General features: G+C 52.1%; 1 protein-coding gene across 3 annotated transcripts in view; it reads left to right on the plus strand.

Moving 5' to 3' along the window:
• The window catches only part of VPS9D1 (VPS9 domain containing 1), a 306,602-nt gene that overhangs the window by 236,344 nt on the left and 49,004 nt on the right, over positions 1-21,254 (plus strand). For all 3 annotated transcript variants that reach the window (XM_029608215.1, XM_029608216.1, XM_029608217.1), the window contains exon 13: positions 7,938-8,022. In XM_029608215.1, coding sequence (XP_029464075.1) covers positions 7,938-8,022 — 85 coding nt within the window. The remainder of the gene's footprint in view (positions 1-7,937; positions 8,023-21,254) is intronic.

A 21,254-nucleotide genomic window follows, 5' to 3' on the forward strand; every position in this document is an offset into this window, starting at 1 on the left:
GTGGGATAACCCGCAGCTGGATCTGATGGTGTCACGCAGCAATGCCAAGGCAGCTAGGTTCTTCAGTTATAGGCGGGAGGTCGGGTCCAAGGGAATGGATGCTCTGGTTTTATCTTGGCCAAAAATGATCCTGCTCTACATGTTTCCCCCATGTCTTCTCATAGGACGTGTCTTGCGTCGTATAGAGGGCCACCCAGGGAAGGTGATTCTGGTGGCTCCGGCGTGGCTACGCTGTCCATGGTTCTCGGATTTTGTACATCTCGCAATAGACTGGCCTCAGGTTGACTCATCTGCAAGGGTTGCTTTGGCAAGGACCCATCTTCTCAGACTGGGAGTATCACTTTAGCCTTTTGACTTGGCTTTTGAGAGGAGACGCTTATGGCTGAAAGGGTATTCTGAGCCAGTTATTGCCACCTTGCTGCAATTTGAGTCCTGGTGTTTGGACGAAGGTCTGGATCCATTGCAGATGGACCTTCTTCACATCTTAGCCTTTTTGCAACAGGGTTTATCAAAGGGACTGGCTTATAATTAGCTGCGGATTCAGGTGGCAGCCTTGGGATGCCTTAGAGGCAAGTTGCGGGGAGATTTTTGGCCTCTCATCCAGATGTCATTTGCTTTCTGAAGGGGGTTAAGCATTTGCAACCTCCAGTTTGGAAATCATGTCCGGAGCGGTACCTTAACTTAGCTTTACAGGTGCTGTGTAGTCCTCCTTTTAAGCCTTTGCTGGGGATATTGGTGAAGGATCGTGCCTTGCTTTTTCTGGTGGTAATTTGTTTGGCTAGATGGATTTCGGAGCTTCAGGCTCTGTCATGTAGAGATCATTTCTTGAGGATTATGAATGATGGTGTGACGCTGCGTACAGGCCCCCCCTTCCATGTGAACCAGATGGGAGCTTCTTGCTTTTCCAAATTGGTCGCAGGGGACGCCGCCTGTGAGAGACCTTCATTTAGTTGATGTTTGTTTGAATTCTATTGCAGTATCTTAAGATTATAAAGAGTTCTTGTTGTTTGGATCATCTCTTTTTTTCTGTTCAGTAGAGCGAAGAAGGGATGTCAGGCTTCTAAAGCTACAATTTTTGCTGGTTGAAGGAGACAATTTTTTTTGCCTGTCCTTGTAAAGGGTGTGCAGTCCCAGCAGGGTTACAAACTCATTCTACTAGGATGCAAGCTGCCTCCTGGGTGGAGTGTCAATTGGTGTCGCTGCAGGAGATTTGTAGAGCTGCATCATGGTCTACGCTTCACACTTGCATCAGACATTACCAGCTGGATGTTTGGGCGTGAGAGGACGCAACGTTTGGCGAGAGTGTCTTACGAGCGGGTCTTTAGGGTTCCTGCCCAGTTTAGGGTAGCTTGGGTACATCCCACTTATCTGGACTGATCCTGAGGTATGAACAAGAAAGGAAAATTAGTTCTTACCGGCTAATTTTTGTTCCTGGAATACCAGAGGCCCGTCCCATTAGTTCCTAAAGACTGTTATAGCTGCGATTTGAATTTAAATCAGAGATTTCCATGTGTATATATGTTGAACAAGAAAATTTCTCCTTACCTGCTAATTTTCGAAGGGTGCTGGCATAAGTACATGTGCACCCTCTGCAGGAGCTCAGTATCGAGTATATCAAAGCCAAAAACAAGCTAACAAGGCTGGATCAAGTGTAACAATCATAAAAAACAATAGCCCAAATGAGGCAACTGGCGCCAGAATTGAGAACTTGCAGAACGAACTAGAGAATAGACTCGCAAGTCAACAGGAACTAGAGAGAAATCGGGCGCAAATACCCAACAGGTATAAGAAAACGATGTGCAGTGGAGATATCGAGCAGGTATGGTAACGAGAGGCGGGCGTCTGGACTGATCCTTGGTACTACAGGAACGAAAATTAGCAGATAAGGAGTAATTTTCTTTTCCCTGTACGTACCAGGATCAGTCCAGACGGTGGGATGTATCAAAGCTTCCTTACACTGGGTGGGTCCTTGAAAGCCCTGCTTGAATGACCTTGGCGCCGAAACACCCCGTGGACGATGAGGGTAAATGTAATCGGTAATGGCGCACAAAGGTATGGAGCGATTTCCAGGTCGCCGCTCTATATATCTCTTGTGAGGAGACGGACTGTACCTCGGCCCAGGAAGTAGCCTGAGAGCGAAGGGAATATGCCTTAATCCCCCGTGGAGGCTCCCAACTCGCACCTATGTACGCTGAGACTATAGCTTCCTTGAGCCACCTGGCAATCATGGCCGGGGAACCCTTCCTCGGTCCCGACCACAACACAAACAAATGGTCGGAGACTCGAAAATCATTTGTGACCTCCAAATAGCGAATGAGGATCCGCTTGACGTCCAAAGAACGCAGGTGCCCCGAATCCCCCTCTGGGAAGGAGGGGAGCTCGACCGTCTGATTGAGGTGAAAAGATGAGACGACTTTGGGAAGAAAGGAGGGTACTGTGCGTAGCGAAACCCCGGAATCCGTGAACTGGAGATAGGGTTCCCTACAGGAAAGCGCTTGGAGCTCCGAGATGCGGCGCGGAACTTATGGCCACCAGGAAAACAGCCTTGAGTGTGATGTCCTTAATGGAGGTGTTTCGAAGAGGCTCGAAAGGAGGACCCGCCAGGGACCGAAGAACCAGGTTAAGGCTCCAAGAAGGAAACGGATCCCGAATGGGAGGCCGTAAGTGTTTCACTCCCTTGAGAAAACGGGCGACGTCCGGTTGTCCCAATAGAGATGACTGGTCTGCATACTGGAGAAGCGAGCCCAGGGCAGCGACTTGAACCCGCAGGGAGTTGTAGGCGAGTCCCTTGTCCACTCCGTCCTGGAGGAACGCCAGGATCTGAGGAACGGAAGCCCTTGAAGTATGAGTATCATGCGCTGCGCACCAAGCCTCAAAAACCTTCCAGACCCGCACGTAGGTAACAGAAGTCGAGGTCTTCCGGGCCTTAAGGAGCGTCGAAATTACGGCTTCAGGGTATCCTCTGCGGCGGAGACAATGCCGTTGAAAAGCCAGGTCGCAAGACAGAAGCGTTCTGCCTGGTCAAAAAATATGGGGCCCTGGCGAAGCAAGCATGGGAGATGGGCCAACCGAACTGGGCCGTCCACCGCCAGGTGGAGTAGATCTGCAAACCAAGGGCACCGTGGCCACTTGGGATCCACCAGAATGACGGGTCCCCGATGACGCTCTATTTTCCGAAGAACCTTGCCCACCAGAGGCCAGGGGGGAAAAACATAGAGTAGAACTTGTTCCGGCCAGGGGAGCACTAGAGCGTCTACTCCTTCCGCTCCGTGCTCTCGCTGGCGGCTGAAGAATCGAGGAGCCTTGGCATTGAGGGACGTCGCCATGAGGTCCAGTCATGGTGTCCCCCAGCGACGCTGAAGGAGAAGCATGGCTTCGTCGGAGAGGGCCCACTCCCTGGGATCCAGTTGCTGACGACTCAGATAGTTGGCCTGAATGTTGTCTACCCCCGTGATGTGCGACGCCGCCAGGCGCGCTACGTGCTTCTCCGCCCACGACATGAGGCGGGCGGCTTTGAGCGAGACGTGCCTGCTCTTCGTGCCTCCTTGGCGATTGATATATGCTACGGTCGTTGCGTTGTCCGAGAGAATCCTCCCCGCTCGATTCTGGACCAAGGACAAGAACTGAATGAGGGCCAACCGCACGGCCCTTGTCTCCAGGCAATTTATCGGCCAGGTCACTTGCTCCTTCGTCCACCGCCCCTGGGCAGAGCTCCGGAGGCATACCGCCCCCCAGCCGGATAGACTGGCATCAATCATAACCACCACCCAATCCGGGGTCTCCAGAGAGACTCCTTGGGCCAGATGAGGAGGATGCAGCCACCAGCCCAGGCTGTCTTTGGCGATCTCGGGAAGAGGAAGCACCACCTGGTAATCCTGAGACACTGGTTTCCAACGGGAGAGAAGAGCCGCTTGCAGGGGCCGAAGATGCGCAAAAGCCCATGGGACGAGATCGATCGTGGAGGCCATGGAGCCCAGGAGTTGTAGATAATCCCAGGACGTGGGATCTGGTAACACAGAAAAACGCTGTACTTGTTCCCGGATGGATTGAGCCCTGTCCGGGCGTAGGAAGACTTTGCCCTGAAGTGTATCGAAATGTGCTCCCAAGAAATCCAAGCGCTGCGAGGGGATGAGGGAACTCTTGGCAAAGTTCACCACCCAGCCCAGGGACTGGAGCAGATGGACGACCCTGGAGACCGCCGACTGTCCCTGGGAGAAGGACCGCTCGAATGAGCCAGTCGTCCAGGTAGGGATGGACAAGGATTCCCTCTCGCCTTAGCGCGGCCGCCGCCACCACCACCATAATATTCGTAAACATCCGCGGTGCAGTCACCAGCCCAAAGGGGAGGGCACTGGAAGTGTCGGTTCAGGATCTTGAAGCGTAGAAACCTCCGATGGGCCCTGAGGATGGGAATGTGCAGATAGGTCTCTGTCAAGTCGAGAGAGGCAAGGAATTCCCCTTGGTATACCGCCGCAATCACGGACCGTAGGGTCTCCAAGTGAAACCGGGAGACCCATAGAAACATGTTGACCTCCTTGAGATCCAGGATTGGGCGGAAGGAGCCTTCTTTTTTGGGAACGACGAAATAGATGGAATAATGGCCCGAGCCCACCTCTCTGAAGGGGACGGGCGCGATGGCACCGAGGCTCAGGAGCCTGTCCAAGGTCTGTTGTACTGCTCTTCTCTTGAGACTCGATCCGCACGGCGAGAAGATGAACCGGTCTCGCGGGCGGCGGGCAAACTCCAAAGCGTAGCCGTTCTTTAAGATGTCTAGGACCCACTGGTCTGAGGTGATGCAAACCCACTCCTCGTAGAAACGCAAGATCCGTCCCCCGATCCGCGGCATCGAGGAGTGGGGGAGACCTAGAGCTGAGACTTCAAACACCCGCTTGAGGTAGACCTCCAACTTTCTATCCTGCGTGTCCCGCAGGGCCATGCCACCCGTCACCGGTATCGTCGTTCTCTTGGTTACCGCTGTCACCGCCGAGTCTACCTTCAGGACCTTAATCAGGTCCAAAAAATCCTCTGGTAGCGGATAAAGTTTTTCCATGGCACGGCCTACCTTAAGTGAAGTCTTGGGAGTATCCCACTCCCTGGTTAGCAACTGCAGAAAAGTGGGATGGGTAGGAAAAGCCCGGGAGAGAGGACGTAGACCGGCAAGTAGGGGGTCCCCTTTCTTGGCGGACGAGGTGACAACCGGGACCGGGGGTGCTGGCGGGTCGGGCGGAGGATCGAGATCTAACTCCTGAAGGATCTGCGGGATAAGGTCGTCAAGTTCCTCCTTTCGAAAGATGCGGAGGACCCGCGGGTCATCACATTCCAGCTGGGCCTCGGAAACCGGATCGTCTGGATGGTGTGGGGGATCCCCCCCCCCCCCGGATCTGGCAAGGATCCCGCCCCCCCCCCCCCCAGCGGGGGGTGCGCGAAAAAGGACCTGGAAGCCCCTTGAGAGGGCCCCGGCCCCCCCCCCCCCCACTGAGCCCTGGGTCCCCTGGGGAGCCTCCGCAATCCGGTGCGCCTTGGCTGGAGGTGGGTCCGGACGGAGCGCCAGGGGAATCTCCAGATGCTGCAAATAAGCATTGTGCATCAGCACAATGAATTCCGGAGAAAAGGGTGGGGGACCCCGGGGAGGGGGGGGCGATTGGTGGCACATCCGGGGGTCCCTGGGCCCCTGAGTCTCCAATCGGGGCAAGAATCGGGGGTTCCCCGCCATCGGAAGCTGATGGAAGCTGAAGCTGAAGGAAGCTGATGGAAGCTGAAACTGCCCGGCAGAAAACAAAATGGCCGCCGTTCCCGCCGATAGCGGTCGAAGGGGCCAACCCCCGACATGCTGATCGCGCAGAGGCACGGGAAGGGAGAGGGTCCAACGGCCCGGAGGTGCCCTCCCCACCAGGGAGGCACCGGGAACAAATCCCCTCCCGCGAAATCCGCGCCCCCGGCTCGCCACAGGCAGAGTAGCGGGATGGCCGCGCATGGCAGCCGGGGTAGGGGCAAGCCGCGTGGGAGGCCGACGGAGAGGGAGGTTACCGCGGGAAGCAGGGACAAATCCCAGCGCTTCCCCGAGTGCCCCCTGAAGAGCAGCAGAGGAATGGTCGCTCTCTGCTGTGGCGGCCCCGGGGAATGAGAGCGTCTCGGAGCCGCAGGACACCTGCGGCAACGGGGGGGAAGAGGCTGGCACCACCAGCGTTCCCCAGCCACCAACCTTCGGAACCTAAAAAGCAAAAAACACAGCCCCAGCAAACGTACCTTGAGACCGGATAGGAGAAAGGAGAGGGAGGGAGAGACTGTAAACAGCCCTGCCTGCAAGCCTCGCAGTCACTCCTCCCACTGAAGCCCTTTTTTTTTTTTTTTTTTTTACAAGAAGTTAAAACAACTTTAAGAACAAACTTGATCCAGCCTAAGAAAAGTAAAGAGGAAAACCAAAAAGAAATCCTTCAAGAAGGGGAAGCACCAGGTTCCCCTGCTCACGTCTGCTGGAGTCAGAAGTATACTGAGCTCTTGCAGAGGGTGCACATGTACTTATGTCAGCACCCTCCGAAGCCTTGTCTGACTCCATCTGCTGGACGGGGGACATAACCCACCGTCTGGACTGATCCTGGTACGTACAGGGAACATTGGAGCTAGTCAGTTTTCAGTTGTTCAAGTTGCTCCAACCTTGGGTTCTCTGTTTGCCCTGGAAGGAAAAGTTTGAGTTGGAGAGTTTTTCCTCTATATTGGCTGTACCTGAGGGACTGCAGGTGGCATTCTTGGTTATGTAGCAGTGCCTGAGAAGTTTTTATTCTCTGCCTCCATCTGCTGGGATGGAAAACCCACTTATCTGGACTGAGCTATGGTTTTCCAGGAACGAAAATTTGCAGGTAAGAACCAATTTTCTTGTGGGGGTAAATGGAGTTATTGGTGGAGGTCCTCGGATTAGGCCAGGATCTAGTTCTGTTCAATATTTTCATAAGCAGGGCTGACCCTACGGGGTGCAAGAAGGTCAGGGATAGGCAGAGAGGATCCTCAAGTAAGTGAAATTAAAGCTGTAAATCAAATGGAGTCTATGATATTGCAACAGTAATAAATTGAGCAGACTAGCTGATACATCACACATTTTTTTATTTTATTTATTTATTTAAAAGTATTTATATACCGCTTTTCAAAACAGGGTATCTTGTCAAAACGGTTTACAATAAAATAAAAGTAAAAATAAATAAATGAAAGAAACTAGCTCTCTGCTTCAACGGCAGGAGAGAAGAAAAACTGATTCTTCACGCATATCAAGCATAGCTCTCTGCTTCAATGGCAGGGGAGATAAAAAAAACCTGATACTTCACGCATATCCAGCATAGCTCCCTGCTTCAACGGCAGGGGAGAAGAAAAACAACCAATAAGGGCTGTATAACATAGTCTGGGTAAAACAAGCATGGGTGTAGCTTGCTTATTGCGGTGGTTACTACCCCTAACTAATCAAGCGTGATATTTCACTTGGATGCAGCTCCATCACTGCTCTCTACGTTAATGGTGGGGGTGGAAGGGAAATAGAACCAAGAGCTAAGAGAAATAGATAAGTATGAGAGAAAAAATGTGTGAAGCTTGCTGGGCAGACTGGATGGGCCGTTTGGTCTTCTTCTGCCGTCATTTCTATGTTTCTATAGCTGGGCCTTACGGTCCTTCTCTGCCCTTAGATTCTTTTTCTATTTATTACAAGAGGTGGCTGTTAAAAAGGGATGTCACTGAGCTGCTGTGGGGATTCCCCAGCATCTTTAGAGCTGCCTTTCATGTGCCCAGATCACTCAACCCCAGACAGGACTGTAAGCTGGCTCTCCTGAGCTGCAGATAAATCTGGAACTGGAATCATATGATGATGTTCCCATATGTCCAGTTTGTGTTGGAAATGCATCCAGTGGCCTGTGTACTGTGTCTGCTGATACTGATTGGAAGTTTTGTGATTCCAGTGAAAACGCTGCACGTGATCTGTGAATGTGTGGAGGAATACTGCAGCACCGAGGAGTCCAAAGCCCTGTCAGGCTCTGCTGCAATGTAAGTCTGGCACTTCTGAATGCATCGCTGGTAGCCTTAGTGTTGCTCTACAGAACAAAATGAAATCCATTCACACATAAGATGATGTTCCTCTCTGAGCAGGGTGCCACTCTACTGTTTTCAGCAAAACAATTACATTTATATCTTAGCATTCCTTCTTATTCATCAGTCAACTGAACATAAGCACAGATAATGTGGTTTAGCTAATCAGTAGAGGTGAGACAAACATTCATAAATATGATTATAAAGCAGTGGAGGGCTTGCATAAATCACTGGAAAGATACAAACCAGCATGAGTTCATAAAGCACATCTTTTCTAATGGTATTGTGTAGGTCCTCTGTGTCTCAGCAGCAGAGCAGTATTACTGACCTCTCAATCACTATTAGCTGGGCAATAGGCCTGGGGCATCCTCACAGGCATTAAGTCTTTTAGCAAGGCAGAGGGGGCAGGTGTAGTTTGCTTGGCTTAGGAAAAGATGATGATGTGTGACCAGGGCTAAAGGTCAGGAGCAATGACAAGAGGCAAAGTTGTATTCATGAGTGGGGAGAATCTCAGTACTGGAATAGCAAGAGTTGTTGCAGAGCAGGAGTGAGTTGCAGTGGCAGAGCACTGTGTGCTGGACTAGAGGCGGGGTGCTTCAGAGCAGGAGTGAAATGCAAGCAAGGTTCTGCCAATGCACCTCAGGCCTGCTCTGCATCACCCAGCTACTGAGAATCCCACACGTAGCTCTGCCAATTGATATGCATCTTGCACTTCAGCCATTCCCTACAAAAAATGCGGTATTGTATCCTAATAAAAGTAATGCACATGCCGCATTACTTTTATTAGGATCCAATTTTCCTAGCGTGTAGCCATATGGACTAAGGACCAATGGGTTAATTGCTCCCTTGCTAGCAGATGGAGATGGAGTCAGGTTTCAAAGCTGACATCACCCTAGATACAATCCTGCAGTGACCTCAGCCCTTATTATCTCTCAGTCTCCTAGCAGATATGGACATGCTTTCCCTATCAGGATCGCTGTACCTTTTAAAAGAAGAAATTCTACTTTTAAATTGGAGAAAGATTGAGCCCCACTCTCCTGCGGTGATACCTAAAAGTCCCTTCCCCAGTTGATAAGTCCTGATGTGATTTCCAAGATCCCTCAGAGGTGCGCCCAGCGTGGACTTTGCTGCTGAAACAGCTGAAAGGCAGCGGGTGCAGGTTGCTTATTGGTGGGGGGAGAAGAATAAGGTGAATCCACAAGCACTGCCCACTTTTATTCTCTTTCCCACCCACCACCATCACCACCACTCTCCCCCACACCCCCCCCAAGGATGATCCCAGCATTCTTCCCTTTCCCTGTACGTACCCAGAACAGTCCAGACTCCAGGGGTTGCCTCCCTTCCAGCAGAGGGAGATAGAGAAATTTTCACAACCACCGGCTCATAACCTAGTGTAGCACCTGCAGGAACTTAGTAATTCTCTGTCTCCAGCAGATGGAGGAGTTACAAAACCTGCAGTTCCCTGTACGTACCCGGATCAGTCCAGACCATGGGTTGAGCCTCTTGTCCAGCAGGTGGAGACAGACTAAAACTGAAAGGGTATCCTATATGAGGACAGAGCCTACCCTGTAGCCCTTCAGTATTTGTCTGTGTCCAGCAGGTGGAACAGCTCATGCTGTGGTTCCCTGTTTACCTTATTCTCTGTCCCTTTGGGGATTCTTTCTACTTTTTCTTCTAATGCTGTCTGGATCAAGCAAGTGTTTATTCTTTATTGATTTAAAAAAAAAAAAAAAAATAGAGCTTGTGTGAAATTTGTGGATCGCTTCCACAGGAGACAATTCCTGTCTCCTTGCTCTTGCGGGGGCCTAGTGGGGCTTTGCCCCTTGTTTTATATAGCCAAGGCTCCCTATTCCCGGTGGTCCTCGGATGCAGGGGTGGATATTAGTGTTGCCAGTCACTCCCCCTGTTCAGCATCTCTCTCTCTCTCTCCCTCCATAAATTTCTCCCTTTCCCTGTACGTACCGGATCAGTCCAGACTCCTGGGTTATGCCCCCGCACCAGCAGGTGGAAACAGAGCAAAACTTGTCAGGCTCCACTATATATACCAGGGTGCCGCCCACAGCCTGTCAGTATTTCTCTGTTTCCAGGGGGCCATTGTTCCAGTCCCAGTCTCGGAGCAACAAAGAGGACAGTACTCCATATATTTCGTCGTGCCAAAGAAAGAAGGCTCCCTTCGTCCCATCCTCGATCTCAAGGAAGTCAATCTTTGTCTCTGGAACCCACGATTTCGCATGGAGTCCCTGAGATCCGTGATCGCGTCCGTCCGACCGGGGGAGTTCCTGGCGTCCCTGGACCTCAAGGAGGCCTACCTGCACATCGGGATCAGGAAGGAACATAAGGAATATCTCCGTTTCTGCGTGCTGGGGAAGCACTATCAGTTCCAGGCGCTACCGTTCGGTCTCGCGACGGCCCCAAGGACATTCACCAAGATTCTGGTGGTGGTAGCGGCCCACCTACGTCGGGAGGGCCTCTTAGTTCATCCATACCTGGACGATTGGTTAATTCGTGCCAAGTCAGAAGAGCTCTGTCGGACGGCAGTACAACGAGTCCTGCACCTTTTGCGCTCCCTCGGCTGGGTGGTCAACACGGCCAAGAGTCATCTCCAGCCCTCACAGTCTCTGGAATTCTTGGGAGCGTTATTCAACACACATCAGGGCCGGGTCTTCCTCTCGCTAGACCGCTTTCGCAAGCTCCAAGGTCAGGTCCAGGTTTTTCTTCAGATGCGACCGCCGACGGCCTGGGACTATTTACAATTGATTGGTTCCATGACCTCGACGTTGGAATTGGTCACGTAGGCTTTCGCGCACATGCATCCCTTGCAGTCGGCGTTACTCTCCCGTTGGAGCCCAGTCTCCGAACAGTTTCAACTGCCATTACCCCTGCCGGCGGTAGCACGCTCCAGCCTGCACTGGTGGCTACGGAAGGACAAACTTCTCCAAGGAGTCTCGCTGGTTGCCCCAGAGTGGACGGTGGTCACTACAGACGCGAGTCTCTCCGGTTGGGGAGCGGTCTGTCTGCGGCATTCGGTGCAGGGACGTTGGTCCACGACAGAGTCGTGCTGGTCGATCAATCACCTGGAAACCAGGGCGGTACGACTGGCTTTGAGGGCGTTCCTCCCCCTGCTCTCGGGGAAGTCAGTCAGAATCCTGTCGGACAACGCGACCACAGTGGCCTACATCAATCGGCAAGGGGGAACTCGGAGCAGGCCAGTGGCCCTGGAAGCTCGCCTACTAATCCAGTGGGCGGAGAGGCATCTCCTCCACCTTGCCGCATCCCACATCGCAGGGCCAGACAACATCCAGGCGGACTTTCTGAGCCGTCACCAACTCGACCCAGGCGAGTGGGAACTCACGGACGTCGTGTTTCAGCTTATTTGGGGAGGAGGAATAGCCTAGTGGTTAGAGCAGTGGACTATGAACCAGGAGACCAAGGTTCAAGTCCCACCGTCGCTCCTTGTGACCTTGGGCAAGTCACTTTACCCTACATTGCCTCAGGTACAAAAACTTAGATTGTAAGCCCTCTGGGGATAGAGAAATACCTACAGTACCTGAATGTAAACCGGTGTGATATCTCAATTGAAATGAATGTTGGTATATAAATAATAAATAAATATTTGCGCCAGATGGGGGACACCGGCCATGGATCTGATGGCGACTTTTCGAAATGCCAAGGCTCCGTGCTTTTTCTTTTTTTTAATTTGTAGTTTATTAAGTTTTCAAATTACCAACATTACATTGACAACAGTAACAGAGGAGCATATACAAGCTAATAATAATAAGCATAAAGAAAGAACCAACATGTGAAACAATAAACAACCTAATACCGATTAGGTAAGAAATAAATGTCCAAATGCAGGGCCTCCTGCAATATCTCCTCTCTGCGGACACAATGCTCAAGATCCCCCCCCTAACCCCCCCTCCCCCCCGTCCACCCCCCCAAAGAGGAACAAGACAAAAGTCCTTTGATATCTCCTGCGGGAGACAAAGATAAAAAGAAAAAGAAATAATACTGAGTGGAAACTTGTGGTGTGGTCTTTTTCGCTCGCCGCAGAGAACCAGGGGCGGAGGGGGTGGATGCTCTGGCCCTGCCCTGGCCAACGTCCATACTCCTTTACGTCCTCCCCCCGTGGCCCCTCATAGGCAAGGTCCTACGTCACATAGAAAATCATTCCACGGAAGTGATTCTGGTGGCCCCGGAGAGGCCACGAAGGCCATGGTTTGCCGACCTAGTCAACCTCTCCTTGGAAGCGCCCCTCCGGCTCCCGTCGTTGCCGAATCTTCTACATCAGGGCCCCGTCTGTTTCGACCAGGCGGATCGCTTTTGTCTAACGGCATGGCTTTTGAAAGGCGCCGACTGAAACGGAAAGGTTACTCGGACGCGGTTGTGGCCACCCTGCTGCGTTCCCGTAAGGTGTCGTCGTCTCTGTCCTATATGCGAGTATGGAAGGTCTTTGAATCTTGTGGGTCACCAGGTCGCTCCGCCCGACCCGTTCTACCATTCCCGATATTTTGTCTTTCCTGCAGGAGGGTCTGGCAAAGGGACTGTCCTGTAGCTCTTTGTGGGTTCAGATCGCTGCACTTGGTTGCCTTAGAGGCCCGGTGGAGGGTAGGTCTTTGGCTTCCCATCCTGATCTGGTCCGGTTCCTCAAGGGGGCAACACGCTTATTTATTTATTTAAAATTTTTTCTATACCGTCGTTTAGTAATATACCATCACAACGGTTTACATTTCGGCACGAAATAGATTGGTTTCGTTTCTAAGTTATCCATGGTGTGCCAATATTTTACGGTTACATAGTTCAGTAATATACTCTAAATGAGAGATGGGTTGAGGTTACCATTTATATGATTTTGGGATAATCATATATGTGTATACTGTTTCAATTTAATATTTAATAATGGGTAACAAATAATAAAATTGTCAATTTTCAGTTTGTTGGTGACTTTCAGCTGTATGTATTGTTAGTCATTGCTCTCATTGTGAAATGCTTTTTTGAAAAGCCAAGTTTTTAGGCCTTTTTTGAAAAGGGCCCCGACCGGGGGCTTGCGGCCCCCAGTCGTGTCTCCCTGTCCCTCTTGGAATTTAAATGTGGTTCTCAGGGCCCTGTGTAAGCCCCCCTTTGAACTTCTGAAGAAGGCCACTTTGAAGGATCTCACGTTGAAGGCGGTTTTCCTGGTCGCGATCACCTCTGCCAGATGAGTCTCGGAACTGCAGGCCTTCTCGTGCAGGGAACCGTTCCTACGGATCTCGGAGTCTGGAATTTCACTACGGACGGTTCCGTCCTTCCTTCCTAAGGTGGTTTCGGCGTTTCATCTGAACCAGTCGGTGGACCTCCCGGCTTTTCCTCATCTCGATTCCTCAGATGCATCTTCCCAAGAGCTGAAGAAGTTGGACGTGCGCAGGGTTCTCTTGCGTTACCTCGAGGTCACGAATGCCTTCAGAGTTTCGGATCATCTCTTTGTTCTTTGGAATGGTCCTAAGAAGGGTAATGTGGTGTCGAAGACGTCCATATCGCGATGGCTGAAGGAGGCAATCGGTTCAGCTTACCTCCTGGCGGGTCGTCCTCTCCCGTTGGGCCTTAAAGCGCACTCTACTCGGGCCCAGGCGGCGTCCTGGGCGGAGTGTCAGCAGATTTCACCTTCAGAGATCTGCCGGGCAGTGACTTGGAAGTCACTGCACACGTTTGCGCGTCATTATCGCTTAGACGTGCAGGATTCCGGGGCGGGGAACTTCGGGGCTGGCGTTTTGCGAGCGGGCCTCTCCATCGGAGAGTCCGCTGCCTTGGACGAAAATTTGTTTGCTTGCGGTGGCAAGTCTCTGACAGTTCAATTTGTTACCGGGTTTTGGTTCTTCATGGGGGAAGTGACCCGAGGGTTCCCCGGTTGTTTTTTTTTCATGTATATAGTTAGATTTATGGGGAACATCCACTGCTCTGACATTGAGTAATACTGACAGGCTGTGGGCGGCACCCTGGTATATATAGTGGAGCCTGACAAGTTTTGCTCCGTTTCCACCTCCTGGTGCGGGGGCATAACCCAGGAGTCTGTACTGATCCTTGGTAGTACAGGAACGAAAATTAACAGAGGTAAGACCTAATTTTCTTTTACTGGGCTGAATCTTTTTCTAAGTCTGCCTGCTGGGATCCTTTCCCTGTCTTGTCAAAAAAAAAAGAAAAAAGGGAGAATACAAATAATAAAGGGAGAAAGTTCTCTACCTTACTTTTAAAGTTTTGCAGCCTCTGAGAGAGTTTAGGAGCGTGCAGACTTCAGTCTCTGCCTCCGCTCCTGGCAGCCCAGCTGCTTTTAAGTGCTGCTCCTCCCCCACATCTGAGCCATGCTGAGATCCCCACTGTGTCTGGCTTGTGGGGATTCCTCTCTGCGTCTCTCTAGAGAGGGACTTTGTTCTCGCTGTTTGCCGGGGGGGAGGGGAAGGTTCCTCAGATGTCCTGATGCCCTCAGGAACCCCATCCAGACCTTCTAAACGTTTGGCCATGCTGTTCCCGGGCTGTCAAACCGCGGGAACGGCGGCCATTTTAGGTTTTTCTGCTGCTTCATTTTCAGAGCAGCCTGAGCCACAGGACCCGATTTTTTTGGAGGCCCCCCCCCCCTCCGGATTTGAGTCCCGCGCACTCCCCCCTTGCAGGTCCTGACCCCCAAACACCCCCCCCTGGGGGCGTCAGACCCCGTTTTTCAACTGATTTTGTGCTTTTATTGCACAAATCTTACTTGGCAAGTTTACAAGAGGAGGCGGACCCCCCTCCTGGCCCCCCCCCCCCCGGCTAAGGTCCCTCGGCTCCCTGTTACTCCCTCTCCTGCGGCTCCGGGTGGGCAGGGGGCGATGCGGGTCCGCGTGGTTCCGGGGGCCCCTTCCTCTCCATCCTCCCCGCTGGACCCCCCCCGCCCCCCTGCCTTCCCAGGACCCGGATCAGGATCTGGACTCGGCTGACGTCCCTCTCCCCTGGAGGGGGACGATCCTCGGGTCCTCCACCTCTTTCGTAGGGAGGAACTGGAGCCCCTTCTTCCCTTCATCTCCCAAGAATTGGGGATTGACTGTCCCCCAGTGGATGAGTTTTCGGCGGCAATGCCAGCTTCCTCGGACCTGGTCCTGGCGGGGCTCAGGGCTCTGCGTGCTCTTTTCCTTTCCACCCTATGCACAAACTAATGCTCCTCAGGGAATGGCAGGCCCCCGAGTCGAGTCTTCAGGTCGGGAGGGCCATGGAAAAGCTTCATCCCCTCCCGGAGGAGTGTTTAGATTTATTGAAGATGCCTAAGGTAGACTCTTCTGTGATGGCGGTCACTAAACATACCACCATCCCGGTGGTGGGGGCTACAGCCTTGAGAGATGTCCAAGATCGTAAGCTGGAATCCCATCTCAAGCGCATTTTTGAAATCCTGGCCTTGGGTGTTCGGGTGTCGATTTGCAGCAGTCTCATGCAATGGGCAAGTCTTAAGTGGGTCCAACAATTACTCAGCACCCAGGACCTCCCGCCTGCAGAGGCAGAGCAGGCTGACACGTTAGAAGGCGCTATAGCTTATGGGGCGGATGCCCTATACGATTTGTTTCGCGTGCAGGCGAAGGCGATGGCTTCGGCGGTCTCGGCCAGACAGCTCCTCGGGGTCCACCACTGGGCGGCTGATTCTTCTTCCAAGGCACAGCTGGGTACTCTCCTTTTCAAAGGTAAGTTGCTTTTTGGGGAGGACCTGGAGCATCTTATTAAGTCCTTGGGGGAAAACAAGGTTCATAAGTTGCCTGAGGACCGCCTGAAGCAGGCAAGATCCTTTTTCCCTACTCGTACCCGCTTCAGGGGCCAACTCAGATATCAACCGAGAGCGAGGGGCTCCTTCTTTAGGGGAACTTCCTCTAGATCCCAGTCCTGGCCCCAGTCCTTTTGAGGATGTCGGCCCTTCCGAGATGCCGCCCCCCCCTCCCATCATCCCGCGCACAAGCGCACCTCCCAGTGAGAATCCGCCAGTCCATCCCTCCGTTCCCAACTTAGGTGGTCGTTTGTCTCTGTTCGTGGAGGAATGGGCCAAAATCACTTCGGACCAGTTGGTCCTCGAAACAATAGACAAAGGCTACGCCTTAGAGTTTGCTCGCGACATCCCGGACCTATATATGGTATCTCCGTGCGGCCACCGGAAATGGCCCGCTGTGATTCAGACTCTTACCAGGCTCCAGAGACTGGGGGCCAGCATCCCGGTTCCGGTGAGAGAACAGGGAGCAGGCCAATATTCTATCTACTTCATGGACCCGAAGAAGGACGACTCTTTCTGTCCCATCCTGGATCTCAAGAGGGTCAACCAGGCCCTCAGGGTGCCCCATTTCCAGATGGAAACCCTTCGGGCAGTGATAGCGGCGGTCCATCCCGGAGAATTTCTGGCCTCCCTCGATCTGACAGAGGCCTACCTGCACTTACCGATCCGTGCCGAAAATCAGAGATTTCTACGATTCCACATCCTGGGTCAACACTTCCAGTTCTGGGCCCTGCCCTTCAGTCTCGCCTCGGCACCACGCACATTTACCAAGGTGGTGGTGGTGGTGGTGGCGGAGGCCCTTCGGAAGGATGGGGTGCTGGTTCACCCGTACTTGGACGACTGGTTAATCCGAGCCAAGTCGGAGACCCTATGTCATCAGGCGGTGGACCGAGTACTTTCTCTTCTCTCGTCTCTGGGATGGATCGTCAATTTTTCCAAAAGCAATCTCCATCCGACCCAGGTCTTGGAGTTTCTGGGGGCCCGCTTCGATACCCGCGTCGGCAAGGTTTTTCTGCCGGACTCGAGAGCTTTCAAGCTGATGGATCAGGTTCCTCTCCATGCCTCTTCCCACGGCGTGGGATTATCTGCAGGTCCTGGGGACCATGGCTTCCAAGATCGACCTGGTTCCCTGGGCGTTTGCACATATGCGTCCGTTACAGAGGGCTTTGCTGACCCGTTCGCAGCCGGTATCGGAACAGTTTCAGATGCAGCTCCCGCTTTCCGTCTCTACCATCAGCGACTTACAATGGTGGCTTTCTCTCAAGCACCTCCTTTGTGAAATGTCCCTTCAGACCCTGCAGTGGATGGTAGTCACGATGGATGCCAGCCTTTCCGGTTGGGGTGCAGTTTCAATCCCAGACCACTCAGGGGCACTGGGCCCCAACTCAGTCCCGCTGGCACATCAACCGCCTGGAGATTCGTGCGGTTCGCCTGGCGCTCAAGGCGTTCCTCCCACTGCTTCGGCGATGAGCAGTCCGGGTGCTCTCAGACAACTCTCCCACCGTGGTGTACATCAATCGCCGGGGGGGGGGGGGGGGGGGGGCACCAGGAGTCCGCTGGTGGCCCTCGAAGCAAGTCGACTCCTCGCATGGGCGGAGCAACACCTGGACTGCCTCGCAGCGTCTCACATTGCGGGCAAAGAGAATGTTCAAGCCAACTTCTTGAGTCGTCAACGTCTGGACCCAGGCGAGTGGGAGTTGTCGGACGACGCCATGGCCCTAATCGTCAGCAGGTGGGGTTCCCCGCACCTGCTGTATTCTGTATTTAAATTAGGCCCGGTGGTAAAAACGGGCAAAAGGAGGCGCTAGGGACACTCGCGCGTCCCTAGCGCCTCCTTTTTGACAGGAGCAGCGGCTATCAGCAGGTTTGACAGCCGACACTCAATTTTGCCGGCGTCAGTTCTCGAGCCCGCTGACAGCCACGGGCTCGGAAACCGGATACCGGCAAAATTGAGCGTCCGGTTTTCAGCCTGACAGCCGCAGGCCGAATTAAACTTTTTTTTTTTTTTTTTTTAACTTTTTTTACTCTTCGGGACCTCCAACTTAATATCGCCATGATATTAAGTCGGAGGGTGCACAGAAAAGCGGCTTGGCTGCACATTTTACTTTCTGTATCCCGCACGCATACCTAATAGGGCCATCGACATGCATTTGCATGTTGAGGGCGCTATTAGGTGCCGCGGGTTGGACATGTGTTTTCCTCCCCTTACTGAATAAGGGGTAAGGGAAAACTCGCGTCCAAGAGGAGGCTAACAGTGTGCTCCGTCGGAGCGCACTGTACTGTATCGGCCTGAAAGTCAGCTGTGTTCTTACTTCAAAGAGCTGATAATAGTTATCCCGGTACACCATATCACAATAAAAATAAATTTTAAAAAACTAGCTTCAATCCTTAAGTTAGGGCGAAGAGTGGTGATCGTACCGATCTGTTGAGGGAGTACGTAAGGGGAAGGAGGGCGACCCTGAGGGGGAACAGCCTTTAGGGTAGTATGGATCTAGGAGGTCCAGGACCCCCTCACCCCTCCTTGGGTGCGGTAATTTTCCTGACCAGCTAACATCAGTGGCCTGTTTCAGATTGTTTGCCTTTCTAAAACCGTTTCCACCAACAGTACCACGGTCCATCCATAGCTGTTGAGGCTCTATTTTTCTCTTCATGTGGGGTTAACCTTGCCTTGGGTTTGGGAGTACCCCATAACTGTAGCCGGTCCCCACCTAATTCCAAACACTCTTAGCGGTAGGCCGCCCCAAAGCCTGGAGAGGTTCGCCACATGGAGTCAGGGCTTTGCCCTCCCGGTAATGCACAATTCCGCTTGGTTTTCTGTCCCATCCAGGATGTTATCTGGGGTTCCAATACCCCCCGGGCCCATCTGGAAGTTCCCTCTCGTGATTTACTACTTCTTCCTCTCCTTTTTTTTTCGTTCCTTCTCTCTAGTTCCCCTTTTGTGTTCCTCCCCTCTGTCCGCCATTTCCTCCCTGTTTGCTGTTCCTCTTACTGACTTTCCCGCCGTTAACTTCCAACGCTTATGTTGGCTTCCATGAGGAATTGTAAATAAAAGTGAATAACATTTTGAAGCCCTATATAAATTGTTCGTGGTTTCCCTTCTCCGTTTTTTTTTTTTTTTTGCAGTTCTGTCGTTTCTCCCCTTCCTCCACTCCGGGGGACAGAGAAAGCTGGAAAGGGAAAAAGACCAATTGCTTCCACTCACCCTTGTTGCTCCCGAAATTAGATGAATTGTTTTATCTTTGGGGTCTCTTTGCAACTCTTGGCCAGCCAAGCTTGTAACAGCCCTTTTTTTTTTTTAATTTCTTGGTTCACTGCTCATCTGATCCAAAAAGGTCTGCGCAGTAACCGGGGTCTCAAAATGTGTGTCTTATTCGCATGCCATATTCTGAGTCGTGCTGGGAAGAGTAATAAGAATTTTATTCCGCGATTATGAAGTATGGTATATATAGGCGTGAATCCCCTTCTTGCTTCAGACACCGCCGCCGAGAAGTCTTGGAAAATGCGGATTTGGTGGCCTTGGAAGGTTACGTTTCTTTTATCACGGGAGGCTCTCCAGATTTCGGATTTATGGGCTGAGTTGAGGATTTTTGCTATTATTAGCCATGGGCGGGTTTGAGTGTCTCTCTTTGTCCCGAGTCTATGTGCCCGTTCTACAATTAGCTTTCCTTGTAATTGCGGGAGAGTCTAGTGTGTCCGGTAGCCATGTTTCCAGTATGGTACATAATGAGTTTTCTTCTATGTTCTCTGGGAATCCCAGAAAACGTAAGTTATCCCTATGGGCTTTGTTCTCAAGATCCTCAATTTTATTTTTGAGTGCTTGGATTTGTTTATCATTATCCGCCAGTTTGCGTTCGGTTTGGATTGCGTCGTCTTCTATGCTAGAGATCCGATTTTCCATGTGTTCGATTCAGGGTACTAGTTCATTTAAAGTCTCTTTGACTTCCCCGATTTGTTCCATAATCTTATTCAGTTTATCTTTTAGTGCTTCCCGGATTGCTTCTTTTATGTCTGTTATTGTGAGCATCGGCGCTGGTGTAGGGGACTCACCCTCTCCAGGGGCCGCCATCTTGGAAGCAGTGGTTTTGGGCTTCTCTTTCTCTCTCCTCCCAGCTTTAGATGTCATCGGCGGCGGCAACTTGTTCATATATTTGACTATGGACATAAGCTCTTCTCACTTATGTGTTTAGCGTCCCTGTAAGAAGCTTAGCGAGGTGTGATGGATCGCGATTTGTGGAGTGGGCCCTGGAGCTGGTGAGAGACGCGTCCTCCCAGCTCACCACATCACGTGATCTCCCAGGCGGATCGCTTTTGTCTTGCGGCTTGGCTTTTGAACAGCGAAGGTTGAGACGGAGGGGATATGCCGCAGACATCATTTCCACTATTTTGCGGGCTCGCAAAACGTCTACGCCCCTCGCCTATGGCCGGGTCTGGAAGGTCTTTGAGATGGTCTGCAAGGAAGCGGGCGTTATAGCACGTTCGGCTTCAGTCTCGCTAGTCCTCTTTTTTTCTCCAGCATGGCCTCTCCAAGGGTCTCTCCTTTGGCTCGCTCCGTGTACAGGTGTCTGCCCTAGGTTCTCTCTTGGGAAGCCTCAACGGCCACGCGGTTGCGTCTCATCCGGATGTTGTCCGTTTTCTCAAAGGGGTTGCTTTCCCAAAGGGGTTGCTTCCCACTTGTCCCTTGTGGAGTTTGAATCTGGTTCTGTGGTCTCTTTGTCAGGTTCCCTTTGAGCCCCTTCGCCGTTCTACCCTTAAGGATTTGACACTGAAGACGGTGTTTTTGGTTTTTATTTGCTCCACTAGACGGGTGTCTGAGATCCAAGCATTGTCTTGCCGTGAGCCCTTCCTATGTTTCTCGGACTCCGGGGTCTCTCTTAAGACGGTCCCGTCATTCCTCCCGAAGGTTGTGTCTTCTTTTCATGTCAATCAGTTGGTGGAGCTCCCCGCGTTTTCTCCTACAGACATTGCGAGTCCCGGCGGGGAGGATCTCCGCTGTCTAGATGTAAAATGCGTTCTCATGCGTTATCTGGAGGTGACTAATGACTTTCGAGTTTCCGATCATCTCTTCGGCTTATGGAGTGGCCCCAACCGGGGCAACCAGGCCTCTAAGACTACGATATCTTGCTGGTTGAAGGAAGCGATCTCGTCGGCCTACATCTGTCAGGGACGTCCAGTCCCGGAGGGTCTCAAGGCCCATTCCTTGCGCTCGCAGGCGGCTTCCTGGGCGGAAAGCCAGTCAGTCTCCCCGCAGGAGATATGCAGGGCTGCTACTTGGAAGTCTCTGCATACTTTTGCTAGTCATTACCACCTGGATGTTCAGGCGCCAGTGTTTGGGTCCTGTCTAGGGAAGCTTTGGTACATCCCATGGTCTGGACTGATCCGGGTACATACAGGGAAAGGAAAATTAGTTCTTACCTGTTAATTTTCTTTCCTGTAGTAC

This window comes from Rhinatrema bivittatum, chromosome 7 (assembly GCF_901001135.1).
Source record: "Rhinatrema bivittatum chromosome 7, aRhiBiv1.1, whole genome shotgun sequence".
Lineage (NCBI taxonomy): Eukaryota > Metazoa > Chordata > Amphibia > Gymnophiona > Rhinatrematidae > Rhinatrema > Rhinatrema bivittatum.